Source organism: Peromyscus californicus, unplaced genomic scaffold, assembly GCF_007827085.1.
Source record: "Peromyscus californicus insignis strain IS unplaced genomic scaffold, ASM782708v3 Scaffold_19__1_contigs__length_69161282, whole genome shotgun sequence".
NCBI classification, from domain to species: Eukaryota; Metazoa; Chordata; class Mammalia; order Rodentia; family Cricetidae; genus Peromyscus; species Peromyscus californicus.
The window spans coordinates 39,888,665-39,906,563 of NW_026294491.1; the positions used below are offsets into that span (position 1 = coordinate 39,888,665).

The following is a 17,899-nucleotide window of genomic DNA, read 5'->3' on the forward strand; positions in this document are numbered from 1 at the left end:
ATGTTAAGATATGGATTTAGACAAGTTGTGACAAGCATTGCCATCCCATTCATTTCCTCTGAGAACCTCTGAGAGCCAAGTTCAGGGCAGCAAGCAAGAGTAACTTCTATGACTCTAGTATAAAAGTTATTATACACATGTATAAAGCCTCTGGAGTGGTGGTCGGGAAATAAAAATAAAGAAAACGAATTCAAGACTATCAGTTGACAATTCTGTAAGGAAGGTGTAGTCTGTGGTACCTGAACCCAAACTGCTGTATGTAACTCAGTGAGGCTTAGCATTTGGTGGTGGGCCTGCCTCAGCCCACAGCAAAGGTTCCTCTAGAAGCAAGATGTCAGCATTTCCCAGGCTCCTGCAGCTGCCCATGGCTGAGTCCAGAGAGAGTGAGTAAGTAGTGGGATATCTTCTTTGACCCATAGAGAATACATGCCAGGGCTAGTTAGTTTCATGCCAGGAAAGGCAAGCTCTGAGGACTTCAGCTACTGCTGCTCCCCTAACTCCTGGCTCTGAGTGTATCACTTAGAGAAGCTTGCTGCTGTTTCTACTCCTGTATCTAGAGCCCTGGCTCCAAGATGTTTCTGCCTTGTGGGGGAAAAGCTGGCTACATAACAGCACCATGCGCCTTCCCAAAGGGACTGATTGCATTTGTAACAGAGCAGGGGGAAATTTAAGCCTAACGGTGCCTTCAAGAACAGCAGAGGTTTTGTGGAGGGGACTGGGGAGTTCAAGGATGCAATGAGATGGACTAAACTAACCCCGCTAGAGGGAACTGGATTAAGACAGCTAGAATGGTATGCCTGGAGTCAAACACCACATCCTGACCCGAGAACACATTCTTTCAAACAAACTAGAGTTTGATTGGATGATTTAAATAGTATTTGTCTTCCAGGAACAATATTGGAAATAATAGAGCAATCAGCTGCCACTTAGCAGAGTTTAGTAATTTGGTAGAGTCTGAGAAGAGGTCGGAGACAGCCCCAGCCAAGGCACTGTCATCTGGTAACTGTGGGCACATGAGAGCTACACCTCCTGAGCCTATTGGATGCTGTGGGAAGGGAGAGAAAGGCCCTAAAACAATCACCTAGTTATTAAGCAAGGAAATGACAATATCAGGTCTAGCTGGAGAGCAGTGCTCAGCGTTGATACAACACACTGCTTAAAATGTCCCGTTTCTTACGTCGCGAGATCCAGGAAAGGCGCAAAGCTACACAGAGAAACCCTGTCTCGAAAAACAAAAAAAAAAAAAAAAATGTCCCGTTTCCAACCAAAAAAGGAAACATGAAGGAACAGGAAATTACGACTCCAGTGAGGAAAAAGCATCCAGACTACTGACACTTCATGTGAGAGTGGCCACATATCATTTGTCAGGAAAACAAAAACCAAAAAAACCAATAACAACAACAGCAAAAAACCATGCAGCCATTGTAAATCTGTCCACAGAACCAAAGGAAACCATAATTAACAGAAGACGATGTCATGTCACACCGATGCTCAAACAGAAATTGTGTTAACAGGACCAAATGGAAGCTCTGGAGTTAAGCACAAAAGCAGCCATAAATTCATGAGGAGGCTCAACAGGAAGTCTGACCCACAAGAAAGTTCCACTGGCTGTTAAGAAGAATGTGCACACTGCAGATGTTGGAGGGAATATGCTGCGGTGACTTTTAAATCATTTGACCTGTGGTGCAGATTAATTCTGAAGGCTCTTAGCTGATTTTTTTTGGTCTGGATGGCCCAATGTTTGATGAGAGGTGGGTGTTGATTACCTATGGGGATTATATTTGGATCTGTTTTGTTCATTTGTGTGCAATGGCATTTATTTCATGAAGTTGGCTGCAACAATGTGCTGTATAAGTGTGTGTGTGTGTGTGTGTGTGTGTGTGTGTGTGTGTGTGTGTAATTATTGTATCAGGGGATGGAGAGATGGCTCAGCAGTTAAGAGCACTAGCTGCTCTTTCAAAGGACCTGGGTTCAATTCTCAGCACCCACATGCATCTCACAGCTGTCTGTTACTTCAGTTCCAGGGGATCTGACACCTTCACACCAATGCATGTAAAACAAAGTTAAATAAATTATAAAGAAATTGTTCTATAATTGTGATAAATTGACCTCATTTGACATATGTAATGGTGACCTGTGTTTCTTCTGACTCCTTTTAGTTTGCTGCCAGCTATGTCAGATGTAAGTACAGATACTCCTACTCATTTTTTTTTGTATTGCTACTGGCCAAGAATCCAGTGGTGGAGAAGGATGAGCAAATGGCAGAGTTTCACCTACTCAGGCCAAAGAGGTGGTAGTCAAAAGTGCTTACTGTGGAAGCTAGAGGACCTGAGTTCAATCCCCAGCACATATAAAAAGCTGGGTGTCATGGCATGTGTTTAAAGTCTCAAAATGAGGGAGGCAGTGATAGGTAGACCCCTGGAGCTTACTGGCCAGCCAGCCTTACTTAAGCGGTGAGTTCTAGTTCCCAGTGAGAGATGCAGTCTCTGGATACAAGGTGAACAGCAGACAAGAAATGATATTCAAGGCTGACCCCATATCCATGTATATAAGTGTGTGTGTGGATACACACATGTGCACACACACACACACACACACACATGCACATACGCATGCACATACATGAAGATTTTGGAGAGACAACTGTGAGAAAGAGTAGCCTTTCTCTTCGGATAATTCATTTTCAAAGCTGGCCCTGACACTCAAACTCATCATCTTCTTATAAACTGAAAGCTTCATAATTGGCAGGTATTTCAGAGCATTGTTGGAATTCTTTGGCAGATAAATTTGTGCAGAATAAAAACTATTAATGCTGCTGTCCCTACCTTGAGCACACAACAAACTAATAATTGTTGAGGTTGGAAGGACAGCCCAGTGGTTAAGAGCACTGGATGCTCTGCCAAAGAACCTGGATTTGATTTCCAGCATCTACAGGGCAGTTCACAACTGTCTCTAGTCTCAGGATCCAATACTCTCTTCTGGCCTCCAGGAGCACCAGGCACACACATGGTGTGCACAGACATACATGCAGGCAACACAGCCATACACATCATAAACCAATTAATTAAAAAATGATTGTCATAATCAAGATGATAACAACGGTGATGCTTCATAGCCAGGGCTGGAGCTGGCTACACTCTCTGTTGGGTGAGAACTTAGAGATATGCTTCCTATGCTTCCTCTCTCTCTCTCTCTCTCTCTCTCTCTCTCTCTCTCTCTCTCTCTCTCTCTCAGTTGTCACAAAGGAGTGAGACTTCCAGTCACCTTGTCTCACAGTTAATGTCGGAGACTCTTGGGTCTCAGGATTTAGCTTAGCTAAGCTTTCTTTTTCTTCCCTCATTTATTGCTGCTCCAATTCTTGCTTTTCTGCCTTCCAAACCACTCACCGTTTAACTCCTTTTTTAAATCTTTTTCCTCCTCAGTCCTGGTGGGAGAATTTCTGTTTCATCTCCTTTCCTTTTTCTCCTGGTCTTGCCTATGTTCTTTGCCCTCACAGGACTTGTAATTCATGGTCTAGTCTCTAACTTTCATACATACTTTCCAGTGCCCTCCTGGAGCTTAAGAATCGTCTCTTGTTCTCAGCTAATTTTCAAACTCATCTCCTCTTTTGATGGACAGGTTTATTTTTTCATTGGCTTAGGGCTCACCAAGTAGGCTAGGCTGGCCAGTGAGCCCCGCTGTCTCTGCCTCTCCGATGTGAGGATTACAAGTGTGTACAACCACATCAGGCTTTTCACTTGGGCTCTGGGGCTCAAACTCAGGTCTGCACTTAAGTACTTTACTCAACTGATCCATCTCCATAGCCCCCTCCCACAGTTTCTAAGTAATTCCCTAACTTAAAAGAGGGATCATAAGAGAAAAAGGGTTCCTTAGAAGGCAGATAGCAGATACTTTTTTGTAACTTCGTTTGTTGGGAGTTGACGATCACAGCCTCCACTTCACAACGCAGTCTCAGCAGACCCATTTGCTGACAGAAAGCCCAAAGCTTGCCAGGGACCAGTGCCCGGCATGCACACATTGGGTTGTGAGCTCAAGGCCTAGGCCTGCTCTACAGCTGCCTCCTCAACCAGCTGTGGGCTCCTGTGGGCAAATGCTGCTTTTAGGGTAGACCACCCTTCACTCTCAATGGCCTTGACTAACGGCCTGGGTACCCCCCACCCCTGCCTCACCTGGCAAAAGGGAGTGTGCTGTTTTTCAAGTGTTTTTGTTTTTGTTTTGCTTTTTAACTCTGCTTAGAGCCTTGCCCTGATTGATCCATCTTACAAACCTGCCTCCCTGGAAGCCAGCTGAATGTTTCTGATTGCATATAGATAACTTGCACCTGCTTAGGACTACAGACTTTAGAGTCTGTCCATCTGTCAAGAGCCTGGGGGCATCTCTTAGCACCCAGCCCCTGCCTCCAGATATGGTTAAGGAAGATGGCACTTGTGTTGGAAGAGGTTGGGCTTGGCTCACTTGGGGCCCTCTGCCCTTCTGCATGATTCAGCCCTTTTGTGGATGAATACATAATGTGATGCTGTTCACTATAGTTTTGGGAAAGGAACCAAGAGGCTGCTGATGTAAAACTCATGGAAGGGAGGCCCCGCTGGCTAGATTTGAGACAGCACACTGCATGGGTGTTTTCTCTATAAATGTTTACTGCAGACTACTCACCAACTACATGGCATGGAATCCCCCCTTCCTCTGAGACCTGTAAGAAGGGACCCTTGCTCTGCCACATAGATCTCTCCTCATAGCCCCCACCATTGTGTTTTTTTCTGATGTTAATTACTCTTCTAATATATATCCTACCCCAAAGAACAATTCAGTGTTCCTCTTGAAGCCAAACCTGAGACCTTTCAGAGCCAGGCCTGGGGACTCAGTCATACCATCTGCGCAATGCTGACCATGCCCCTTCTTTGGGTACCAGGTAGTCCTTGATAGTTGAAGGGATGAGACAACTGTCCATCCCTCTCAACCTTAGAGCTGCTTCTCCTGACAAATAGACACAGCTCTCACAACACTCACCTGTGTCCTTGACAGCACACCCAGGGATATGACGAAAGAAAAACATGAAGCTCACCAGTATCAGGCACGGGCTCTGGCCAGCCTGTGCAGTCCAGTCCCACTGGGGCACTCTGGGAGAGCAGGTGGCTTCTTCTAGGGAGGTGCAGAGACTCTGGAGAGGTGACGATTGTCTTCCTCCAGCACTGGGGTAGGAGGCAAGAGGCAGAAGGCAAATGAAGAGACAGACCACAGGCTATTATCACCAATTCCTAACTTCTTTAGCTGCCTCAACTCTTTCCAGTGAGCAGGGTCCACAGCCAAAATGCACAGTACTCTAGGAGGTACGGTTTATACCAAATCTGTAGGGGAGGTGACTCCTAGAGTCTGAAGTGTGTGAGAACAGATCTGCAATGCCTGGTGGGACAGTTGCCTTCAACTATGTGGAGGCAGGTCTGTAGAGGAGGCTTCAGATACCACCCTACAAGCTGGTCAGCCAGACAGCCTTATATTTCTTCCCAAACAAAACTGTTGATTTTACTAAAAGCATGTTCTTTGCAGGCCGGGGGGGGGGGGGGGGGGTAGGTGGCAGTGTTTAGTAAAATGCAGTTCATAGGGCTTGGCAAGATGGTTCGGTGGGTGTCTCAGTGGCACCACAGGCACTTGTAGACTTGGTCTGACATAGCAAACACCCAGTCAAGGCCAGCGAAAACGTGGTCTGAACTTAACTGGGCCAGTTCCCAGAACAAGACCAGAGTCCCCTAGCATAATGCTTGTGATCTTGACTGCCAACTTGACAGGTCTAGAACCACCTTGGAGACAAATCTCTGGGCATATCTGTGAAGGATTTCTAGATTGGGTTCATTGGGATGGGAAGAATCCCCCCTAAATGCAGCCATCTTGTAGGTTGGGGCTCCATTCTGAGTAAAAAGGAGGAAGCAAGCTGAGCATTGATTTCTCTCTGTTTCTTCGTCATGGGCATAATATGACCTTAGTCTCCCATTGCCATGCCTCCCCCTCCATAATGGATTTCTTTCAAACTCTAAGTGGAAACAAATCCTTCCCCCTTAAGTTGCTTTTATCAGACATTTGGTCACAGCAGTCCTAGGGGAGAGTGAAAAACCTGATGCCAAAACCTGTCAAGAAATAATGGCTAGCACCATGAAAGTCACTGTGGTAGTTCCTCGGAAAGCTGGGACTAGATCCACCTCAAGATCCAGATATACCATTCTTGAGTGTACACCCAAAGGACTCTACATCCTACTGCAGAGACACTTGTCATCCATGTTTGTTGTTGCTCTATTCAGAACAGCCAGAAGTGGGAAACGGCCTAGAGGTCTGTCAGTGGATGAATAGATAATGAAAACATAGTACATTTGCATAATGAAATATTACTTAGCTGTTTAAAAAAATGAAGTTCTTAGATAAATGGATGGAACTAGAAAAAAGAATCATCCTGAGTGAGGTAACCCAGACCCCAAAAGATAAATATGTTTGGGCTTTTTATTTTTTAACCTCACTGGCTCTTTGTATATTATGGTTTCCAATTTTGAGTTTTTGGGGGTTGTGTTTGTGTGTGTGTGTGTGTGTGTGTGTGTGTGTGTGTGTGTGTGTGTGTGTATTTCTTGTGCTTTCTTTGTTTTTGTTTGTTAGTTTGTCCCTTTTATCCTTGTTTATTTGTCTTTTACATTTACATGTTCTCTTAGGAGAGAGAGAGAAAGAAGGCATGGAGTTGGGGAGGAGCTGGGAGGAGATGAGGGAGGGGAAACCAGGATCAGAATATATTGTAAAATAACTTCATTTTCAATAAAAGTAGAGTAAGAAGAACGTATGGTAAACACGTGCGCATGCACACACACACACAAGAAATAATAACTAAAACCTTCCCAGATGATATAAAAGACATTGACATATAAACACAGGGCTCAGAAAAGTTCAACTAAGAAATACCAGTCTGTCAGTTCCAAGGGGCAATGTAAGCAAGCAAACAACTTTGGAGACTTATTGGTTTATGATTTAAGTGTGTGTGTATGAGCTTATATGCATGAAGGTGTCTGAGTAATCCAGAAGAGAACTGGAGTCACAGACAGTTGTGAGCTGCCTTATAGGGGTGCTGGGAACCAAACCTGGAGCCTCTGCAAGAGCAGCCAGTGCTCTTAACCAACTGAGCCATCTCTCCAGCCTCTAAATAAGCAGCTTTGTAAACTAAAGCCAAAGACCTTTGAAAGCAGCCAGAGGCTGACCAGCACAAAGCAATAACCAGTCCAGTGATGGTGAAGTCTTCCTGGAGGGCAGGCTAACTGCCTTTATAAATGAGTCTTGGGGGGGGGGGGGGCATTTCTCTAGGCTCCATTTCCTCTCTTGCTTGGAAATGGGCTCCAAGAGGGTATTTCATCTCCAATATCAGTGATATTCATTCCCTTCATCTCTAGACTCACAGCTCCTGAACTGCTTTCTAGACTCAACTATTTGTGTGAACCAGAAGTGCCTTTGAGTCGGTGAATACAAAACTGAATTTTCAGTTCTATTCCCAGTCCCCTTCCCAGGTACAAGATGTTGTTGTCCCTTCAAAATTCATCTGCTCAGCTCTGGTGCCACTGTGCTGGTATAAGGAGGTGACCAGGTCAGCAGAGTGGAGTCATCTCAGATGAATCTGGGTCTCTATGAGAAGAGGCTCAGAGAGCCAGCCATACAATAATACAGTGAGAATTCAGCTACCCGCAGCCCACAAGAAGACCCTCACAGGAGTCCAGCTATGCTGGTGGGCAAAGCTTGCTCTCTGCAGGGAAGGAGGGGACAAGTCTCTGGTGAAACGATGGACCGCTCACAAATGTTGCCGTGAGAACAGAGGAAGAGCTGAAATGCCCAGGTCTAGAATGCTGAGGAAGGTGCATATGAGCTGTAGCTGGGTATGAGGTTACCAACCAAGATAACAATATTTTTGAGGCAAGATCTCTCATTGCAGCCCTGACTGTCTTGGAATACAGAGATCTACCTGCTGGGATTGAAGGTATGTCCCCCTATGCCTGGATTGAAACAAAACAAAACAAAATAGTTCTTTATATATCATATAACTGGAGATTTCAGGGGAGGGGGATGAGATGCTCATCTGAGGCCAGGCAGGGCCACAGTCTCTTGAAACAGTGGAGTCCAAGACAGCACAGCAGACTGGGTAGAAGCCAGGGCCAAACCATACCCTGGCTTACAGGGGTCTTAATAATATGGAATTAATGAAGTGCATCTGGGTTTTGATATGACTAAAGTTTGCTAAGAAGCAAGTGTCAAAAACACAATGGAGCGTGGTTCTTCATTTTCTTAGTCTTGAAGAGTGACACTAACAGTCGGATTTTCTTACTCATTGTGTGTGTTTGTGTGTGGTGTTTACTGGATTGAACCTAAGACCCACTGCATGCTAGGCAAATTCTACCGCTGAGCTATAACCATGTCCTTCTTTTTACTTTTTATTTTGCACTAAGTTGCCAAGGCTGGCCTTGAACGCACTCTGAAGCCCAGGCTGGCCTTGATCTATATCAACCCTTCTGCCTTAGCTCTCTGATTCACTGGGATTACAAATCAACTTGGTTTCCCTGTTCTCCCTGCTCCTACCTAAAATGCAGACTCATAATGACATCAGTCTTAAAGACAAAAACTGACTAATAGAGAAGACAATTCAGACAAAGGGAACAAGTACAGAATCCAAGATCAAAGAGGAAGACAATGTATAGACTTATATGTCCGTTCAAATATATAATAACATGACTTATCTATGTAAGACGTGGCTGAGACATTGAAGACACCATACAACAATGTTTGGCATTACTCTCCCCCAACCCCCCATGTGCACTTTAGATTAAGGATGACAATATGAGGAAATGGGAAGAAGAAATTATAAAATTTTAAATAATTACAAATGAAATTCAAGGATTTGGGGGGGGGCAGGGAGAGCAGGGATCCTGTTCTCTCTCTTCCTTCCCCACTAATCTTTTCCCACCCAGTCATCTGCACGATAGCCTAGAACTGAGTGGATGATCAGGAGATGGGTACAGTGACACGGCCCTTCCCCTGACATGAGCATCAGTAAACCTGCCAGACATGCTAACGCACATTGGGATCTGTGCGGTGAAAGGGTGAGAGAGACCGTAGCAGCATCTAGCTTTCTTGAGCAGTCCTCACCCTGGTTCTCCCTGCCATTAACTAAAAGGTGGCATTCAATAAGATCCAGGACAAAGTGCTGATAACTAGATTAAAGATTCAGGGCCACCGAAACCACCTTGTCTTGTATTTGTTCGTCAGTTGGCCCTGGACTAGAGCTGGGTGAGCGATCCCCAGAAAGATCGAGTTCTCCCTCTTCCTTCCCTAAGCCCTCTTCCCAGCCTCCACTGCAGTGAGTCCTCCGCCAAGAGCCTGCTGCTGCAGCTGTGCAGTCTCGAAGCCCTCGAGACCTTTTCTCCTTGCTCCCTAACAATATGCCTAGCATCTCATTACATCCGAAGCAGCCTCCATGTGGGCATGACCAAACCTGTTTCCTCAAGCCCATCCACTCTGATGCCAGAGCTGCTTTGCAGCAGCCAGGACCTAACTGTAGGCCCAGGAAAGAGGGTGGAATCAAGAAACCTCCATGGCTATCTTCTTCAGCCCCACGTCCATTCCAGGAAGACAACCATACACACACACACACACACACGAGATCCTGTTGCCTGAATGTATGATCCTCAAATCCCAGACTTTCTCTCTCCCTTTGTATTACATATATTTCTAGTTCTACAGAGTGGAGGATTGGCCATGGGCCTTCCTCATTTTGGTTTTATGATGAACAGCATAGTTATAGCAGGTGTAGGATTTTTGAGTCAGAATTAGCTTATGCACATTTCATTCTGTTTTAGAATCCAGAGAAGCTAAATGACCCTACCAAGGCTATACATCCATACTGCTAAGACTGAGTGAAATTAGAGCCCAAATATTTTGACTCCTAAACCAGTGCTCTTTCCACTAACCCATAATACTTTCAAAAGCAACACACTGGAAGAGAGAAGGTATCCATTATTCATGAATAATGTCCATCAAACTTCATAACCCTTGATAACCAGGACAAACTTTTAGAGGTAGTTGGCAAAGAAGGTAATGGAGGGCACTGTAGGCAAGCAAATCCTTTTCCTTTCTGAAACATCTTTTTTTGCTACCTCTCCCCATGATACAGCACAGAGCCCTAAGGGGCAATACCCTTAGATGCACAGAGAGTGTGTCTCTCTCATTCTGTCTTTCCCAACATGTCATCTCAGCCTTGGGACACTGAGACTGCCACACTGCTCCAAGACTCAAGACTGTCCAAGGAATTTCTCCTCCAAAAGCAGAACTTGCATCTTACGTTTCTCACCATGGAAAAAGTCGCAGCATTACCAGGTCCCGATCTTTTCTATTTCTGAGTCCCTACCTGGGTTCCAGTGAGGGTGTGCATGTTTCAGTGTAACCAAAGAAGTGACTTCAGAGAGCCTGTCCAGCTGGCAAGCTGACCTCTGACAGATGGTGCCTATTCCCTGCCTAAAATATATAAAAATCCAGGCTGGGAGGGAGAAGGGACTCACGGTAGCCCGCAAGCTTGCCAGTGGCAAGGGAGGGCTTTCTATGGTGCAGAGCCTGTGGGGTAGGGGTGTGCCACCAGTCACCAGGTTCTTGTCCTGTCCTTGGCAGCTGCGGCTCCTCCATGGCCTTGGCCATGTTGTCTCCTGAGTCAAAGCACGTTCCCCCTTTCTGGAGTTTCCTCGTGAGGGGGTTGGAGCTCCAGGCTTTTGTCCGAGGCTTGGCTCTCTGGCCTTTTAGCTCTGCCTCCTCAGCTCTCTCAGGGAGAATACCTTCTTTCTCCTGTGAGGCCTGTTTCTCCTTGCCGATCTCCTCTGCAGAGTGCTCTTGTTATTTTTAGGGCACGGTAGGACCAGGACTATGGAGTCAGCTGAGAAGGGGAGGGGGAGAAGATGTGGGGACAGTCTTAGCTGCTGCTTCCACTCGGGTCACTGTGGTGGCTCAGTCCCCCATTGTCTTTCCTCATATCTTTACTTCTAATGCAGCTAATGTCAACAGATCAGGATATCTTCAAACAAGATTCCTCCACCTAGGAGACCATTCCAGACCACCCCAGAGACAAGGAGCTAAATAGGATGTAACCAAGAACAGCTTCTTTTGGTGGCCACCAAGAACAAAGAACGCTTAGTACAATTAACAGCAGACACCTGCAAGGTCAGAGGGGAGTAACTCCAGCCAAGAGACGAACAGCTAGCAGACAGTCAAGGCCAACAGCTAATGAAGTCATAGTCGGAGATGGACAGGGTTGGGTACCAAGCAGCCCTAACTGGGTGGATAGTTTAGAAACATGGTCAGGATCGTCCCCCTGGTTGGTGGGAGATGAGTCGAGTGTGTGGGCCGTCTGTTGGCTTGGCCCACAAGAATGAACCAATCTCAAAGTCTCTACTATGGCCCTATAAAAGCCCCCAGGCACAGAAGCTCAATGGCTGTGTCCATCTCCCTTTCTCAGGAGTTTCCTCTCACTTTCCCTTAAGTTCTCACCGTTATTCAGTTCTCACTTCCTGTGATTGTCCTTAATAAAGCCTGCTTCTGCTTAGCCTCAGTCTCCATTGGTGTGGGACAGTGAACTTGAAGCCTTTGATAATTTGAGTATTCAGTGTCCTAGGTCCTTCCTTAGGTTATGCACAACGGTGCCGTGAAAGGACCCATCATACTAAAAGACCTGGTATCACTGGCACTCTGATTCTGCATTTCTAGCCCCCAGAGGTAACTGCCTATGGTGGTTGGAATGAGAATGCCTCCCCCCCACCTCACAGAGGTTCATATATTTGCATGCTTAGTCCCCAGTTGAACTGTTTGGAAGTATGGCCTCGTTGGAACAGGTGTGTCCTTGGAGGAGGTGTGTCACTGGGAGTGGGCTTTGAGCTTTCAAAAGCCCATTCCAGGCCCAGAGTGTCTGTCTGTCTGTCTCTGCTGCCTGTGGATTAGGATGAAAACCCCTTAGCTATGTGTTTCCAGTGTCATGCCCGTCTGCTTCCTGCCATGATGATCGTGGACTAGCCCTCTGAAACTGTAAGCAAGTCCCCAATTAAATGCTTTTGTAAATGAGAGTTGCCATGGTCATGGTGTCCCTTCCCAGCAGGAGAATAGTAACTAAGATACTGTCTGTTGTTGGGAAGCCACGCATTCTATGGTGCCATTGTGAAGCAGCCCAAAGCCTGGGACACCAGGCCCTGTCTGCCTTATCTCAGAAAGTGATGTCATGATTCCTCTGCTCAGCTGAGAGTCCAACTGGTAGCCAAGGACTCATTAGATTCTTTCTACCACTCCAATGGCCAGTCATGGTCAAGTCCTGAAGGCTAATTAACAAATACCAGACAGAGATCATTTAAATACATCTGTGCTCTTCTCAGAGAGAGAGGCTGAATCACATGGTGGTTAAAATGCGGACTGAAGCCAGACTTCCTTAGTCCAAATCCTACCAGCAGTGTCTCTTATTACTGATGTTGAACAGTCATTTCCTTCACTGAAGCATTCCTGCCCAGAGCAACTTAGAAGATTCAGGAATATGAAGGGAAAGTTCTCATTAGTTATGAGAGCATTACTGCGACATGAGTCTGCTCCTTCTGTTTCCTCTTCTGTGTTTATCTGCTTGCCTCTGTGTGCATGTGTGTGTGTGTGTGTGTGTGTGTGTGTGTGTGTGTGTGTGTGTGTGTACTTGTGCATGTGCACATTTGTAAAGGTGCACAGTTTTCTGTGTTTATCTGCTTGCCTCTGTGTGTGTGTGTGTGTGTGTGTGTGTGTGTGTGTGTGTGTGTGTAGATGTGCATGCGCACATTTGCACAGGTGCACATGTGTGTGGAAGCCAGAGGTTGATGTTAGCTGTGTTCCTCTGTCACTCTGAACTTTATTTGTTGAGGTGACGTTGCTTTGCTGATCCTGGAGCTCACAGATTGGCTCCACTGGCTGGCTGGAAAGCTCTTCGGATCTATCCGTCTCCACCTCCTCAGCTCTACAGTTACAGACATGTGTGGCCACACCTGGCTTTTTATGTGGGTGCTGGGGATCTGAATGTGGGGATCATTATGATTGCTTGGCAAACACTTCCCCCACTGAACTATCTCCCTGGCCCCATGGAAAGAGTTATTTTAAAATGAAGTTAATAAGTGAGCTACAACTGAATGTGATAGGTTTCTGTCCACCTGTAGGGTGACCCTGACTTAGGATGTTCCACTTTATAATTGTATGACAGGGATGCATCCATTTAATGGAAACAGCCTTTGAATTGAATTTGGATCTTTCTGTGGACTCGTGGTAGGCAGCACAACGTTCTCTGGTGGTCACAGGAGAACAGATATGCCAACATTCCCTCTTGCTGCCTTGAGTACAATAGACTGGGGGGTGGTGCTTAGTTGCCATTTTAGAGGTGTGATGGGGCTATATCATGATGATCTCATCTAAGTCAAGAACCACGTTCATTCCCAAAGTCCCTGACATCTTCCTGGAGGCTCTGTTGTCCATCTGAGTTATTATGTTCTAACTGTGGGCTATAAGGTCAAACACTGAATCAGTGAGTGCTGAGCTGTTGCTTTGAGGGGGAAGGAGCAAGGACCCAGTGAGTTTCTGGTTATACTCTGGGCCCTGTGAACACCAAGCACTCACTCTCCTTAAGCTACAGTATCTCTGCCCCAGTAGTAGTTTTTTAGTTAAGATGCTATTTGTCTTATCTGGGTTCATTGTTAGCATCCTTCTAAAACAAACTGACATCATCAGCACTGAAGATTTAATTTTCCACATAACTGTTGTCCCATATAATTCTTACTGGGTTTTTAGCTACATTTTTTTCCATCTATATCCTCAGTTTTACTTATCCTTTCAGTCACACAATGAAGTGGAAGCCTTAAAATAAAAACACACACATCACCTTGGGAATCTGAGAACCATGTATTTGGTTTCTTTTCTCACATGTATTTTGGTTTGCACTTGCTTCTAAAAATGCTGGAGAGATGCTCAGTGGTTAAGTGCATATAATGCTCTTGCCAAGGACCCGAGTTCAGTTCCCAACACCCATATCGGGTAGTTCACAAACACCTGTACCTCCAACTCTATGGACCTGAAACCCATTTCTGGATTCCAAGGGTACCTGCAAACACACACACACACACACACACACACACACACACACACACACACACACACACACTACATACAAACATAATTTTAAAAGAATAATAAAAATATTTTGAAATATTTTAAAGTATGTACCTGAAAGTTTTCCTTGCACATATCTGTGTGATATAAAATGATATAAGGACTTTATTCCCCCAGTGCTGAAGGTGGAACCCTTGGACTTACTAGGTGAGCACTCCACCACCCAGCTTCTTCCCTAGGCCTGTGTTTCCTGACAGGGTCTCACTATCAGCTCAGTCTGGCCTCAGACATCTGACACTCCTGCTCAGTCTTCAGAGCTCTGGATTGCAGGTGTGAGGCACCATGGTCAGGCTGATGTTAGGATTTTGAACAGAATGTAAGATGATTAAATTCAGCTAATTGGCCCATCTATCACCTCGAATATTTGACATTTTTATGGGAAGAATATTGAGATGTATTTTTTTAGTGACACTAGACTTTCTGGCACTGGGGGCTGGCCAGGTGAAGGCACCTGCTGCCAGACCAGCGAGAACCGACTCCTGCAAGTCATCTTTGGACCTCCACCACACAGCTTGGCACATGCCTGCATGCACTAAAGAAATACATGTAAAAATTTTAAAGCAATGTATGACACCCAATTATTCACTGTGCTGAACAGGAGATATAAAAATCAAATTTATTCTTCCTATATAACAGGATGTGTCCCTTGGATTATCCCCTTCCTCGCTGGTAACCATCATTCTGTTTTTGGCCTCTATGATTTCAGCTGCCTTGGCGTAGACGAATACGTGAGAACACGTGGTACTTGTCATTAGTGTCAGACTGACTTCACATCTCATATGGTTCTCCAGTGCAGGCCTTGATGCAAATGACATAAGTCACTTCCTTTTCAGAGGAACAATATTCCATTGTGTGAATGGGCCACCTTTTCTGTATCTGTTCATGTGTTGATGGACATTCAATTTCCGATTTGTCTGCTGTGAATACTGCTGCAGTGAGTGAACAGTGGTCTGCAAATGTCGGCTGAACATACTGATTTCAAGTCTTCAGGTAAATACTAAGAAGTGGGGATTTGACTCAGGCTAGTGCAATTTTTAGCTTTATTTTTGAGGAACTTCCATCCAGTGTTTCATGGTGGCTGCCTAGTACAAATTTTTACTAAGAGCGTGGAAGTAAGTGTCCCATTTCCTTCACATTCTCGCCAGTACCTGTTGTCTTTCAGCAACAAAACAAAACAGAAAACAAGTTGCAGTGAGGAGAACCTGAGACCATGCAGCCGCTAGTGAGAGTGGGAAGCTAACAGTGTGGCTTAAAGTGTCTGTCAATCAGGCAGTTTACCTGAAAGGTAATCACAGAATTCCTATCCGGCCCAGGAATTCTACTGCTAAGAACAGAAAACATGTATTCAAACTTGTATACCGTTCCTGGAAATAATATTAACAGTAGCCAAAAATTGGAACCAGTCCAAATGTCTATCAATGAATGAATAAACAAATGTCTACACATAATAAAATATTCAGCATAGAAAGGAATGAAATCCTGATAGGCGCTAAGACTTGGAAGGACCTTGAAATCATTGCATTAATGAAAGACACCAGACAGTCACATATCATACAATTCCATTTCCATGAAATGCCAGGATGGACAGATCCATAGGAATGTGGAGCAGATCGTGCCTCCCAGGGCCCAGGAAAGGACAGTGGGCACCGAGTGCTCAATAAATATGGGGTTTCTTTCTATGATAACAAAAATATCTTGGGAAAAGATCCTATATTTTTAGGAAAACGGATGGATCCAGAAACATAGTGAGGTAACTGAGACTCAGACAGACAATCCTGTATGTTTCTCTCATCTGTGGACCTTAGCTGTTAATTTATGTGTGTGTTTATTTATGTGGAAGTGAGTGTGGGCAGAGGCTGGGAAACTAGAAAGGGGCCATGAGAGGGGGAAGTGGATGTTAAGGGAAGGAGGATGGAGGGTAGCGGAGCAAGCGGGATATGAAAAGGGAAGGGGGAAAGCTGGGTAGTGGTGGCTCACTCCTTTAATCCCAGCACTCTGGAGGCAGAGGCAGGCTGATCTCTGTGAGTTCGAGGCCAGCCTGATCTACAGAGTGAGTTCCAGGACAGCCAGGGCTACACAGAGAGACCCTGTCTCAAAAAACCAAACCAAAACAAAACGGAGAAAAGAAAAGAAAATGGAAGGGGGAATTCTAAGGCAAAAAGGCACACGCAGTGGGGTGGGAGGTTCCGGAGAGTGGAGAAGGGGTCTACCGAAACAAAGTATGCTCGAGAATGGCATGATGGAACCTATTACTTTGTGTGTTAATTCAGAAACCAATTCTTTTAAAAAGCAAACGATAAGCCTTGGGTTTAGACAGAGAAATGCTTGCAAAACAACAGACTAAGCCAGACTTCAGGGATGTGTACTTCACAGATACGTGACAACAACCTTACTGTTTTATCAAGGGAAAGAAAAAAATCAGCAATATTGAAAATCGAGAAGGTATGTTGTAAAGACTGTGAGGTCCCTTTTTAAAAAAAAAATTTTGTTGCATTTGATTTATTTGTCCTGTGTGGGGAGGTCTGAGGACTGGCAGGAAGCAGTTCTTTGTACAATGTAGGGCCTGGGAAGTGAGCTCGGGTCATCATCAGGCTGGGTGGCTCTCGCCTGCTGAGCCATCTTGCCGGCCCACGTGACATCATTTTTTTAACAGGCTGTCAGCTGCGTGTGAGTATGCATGGGGTCAAACGCTGACCACTGGACAGGGACAGCTCACAGAGGAGGAACGAGGAGCAGTGTTTTGGGAACTCTGGGGCAGCTCCTGCTGGGCAGTGTCTTTTTCCACCGCTACAGCTCAGTCTAGAACGTCCTCAAATGCTTGTGTGTTCAAAGGCTTGACGGTCCTCAGCTTGGAGAGCATGGAACCCTTCACGAGTCAGAAGCCAGAAGACTTATGCATGAGGGGTACCTTCAAAAGGGAATACGGGGCCCCAACCTTGTTTTCTACCTCTTCCCAGCTGCCACGAGTTCACAGGGTTTCCTCTGCCTCGCACACCCACTGTGATATACTGAGCTGCCACAAACCGGAAGCAACAGGGACTGAGACCTCTGAGGAAATGGCAAAATAAAACTTCCTTTTTTCCTGTGTGCATATTTGTATGTAGGCGTGTGTGCATGTGTACATGTTCGTGTGAGTGCATGTGGTGTGTGTACATGTTCGTGTGAGTGCATGTGGCGCGCGTGGGGGCACATGTGTGTACATGTGTCTAGGGGGCCAGAGGACAACCTAGAATGTCATTGCCCAGCTGGGCGGTGGTGGCGCACGCCTTTAATCCCAGCATTCGGGAGGCAGAGCCAGGTGGATCTCTGTGAGTTTGAGGCCAGCCTGGTCTACAGAGTGAGTTCCAGGACAGGCTCCAAAACTACATGGAGAAACCCTGTCTCAAAAAAAAAAAAAAAAGAATGTCATTGCCCAAACATTTGTCCATCTTGTTTTTTGTGACTGGGTCTCTCACTGGCCAGAGTGGCTGTGCTGCCTGGTGGTCAGTGAGCTCCCGGGAATCCACCTGTCTCTGCTTCCATGCAGCTGGATTACAAACATGTCACCAAGCCTGTTTTAGTTTTTTTTTTCTTTAATGTGAGTTTTGGGAGTTGAACTCAGGTCCTCGAGCGCTTTACTGACTGAGTTATGTCCCCAGCCCCAACCCTTGTATCTTTATCTATTGATTTCCTTATCTCAAGCATTTAC

General features: G+C 45.6%; 1 protein-coding gene across 2 annotated transcripts in view; it reads right to left on the reverse strand.

Annotated features, from left to right (window-relative positions):
- Arhgef4 (Rho guanine nucleotide exchange factor 4) overlaps positions 1–17,899 on the reverse strand; it is a 151,015-nt gene that overhangs the window by 71,240 nt on the left and 61,876 nt on the right. For both annotated transcript variants that reach the window (XM_052745178.1, XM_052745179.1), the window contains exon 4: positions 5,063–5,189. In XM_052745178.1, coding sequence (XP_052601138.1) covers positions 5,063–5,189 — 127 coding nt within the window. The remainder of the gene's footprint in view (positions 1–5,062; positions 5,190–17,899) is intronic.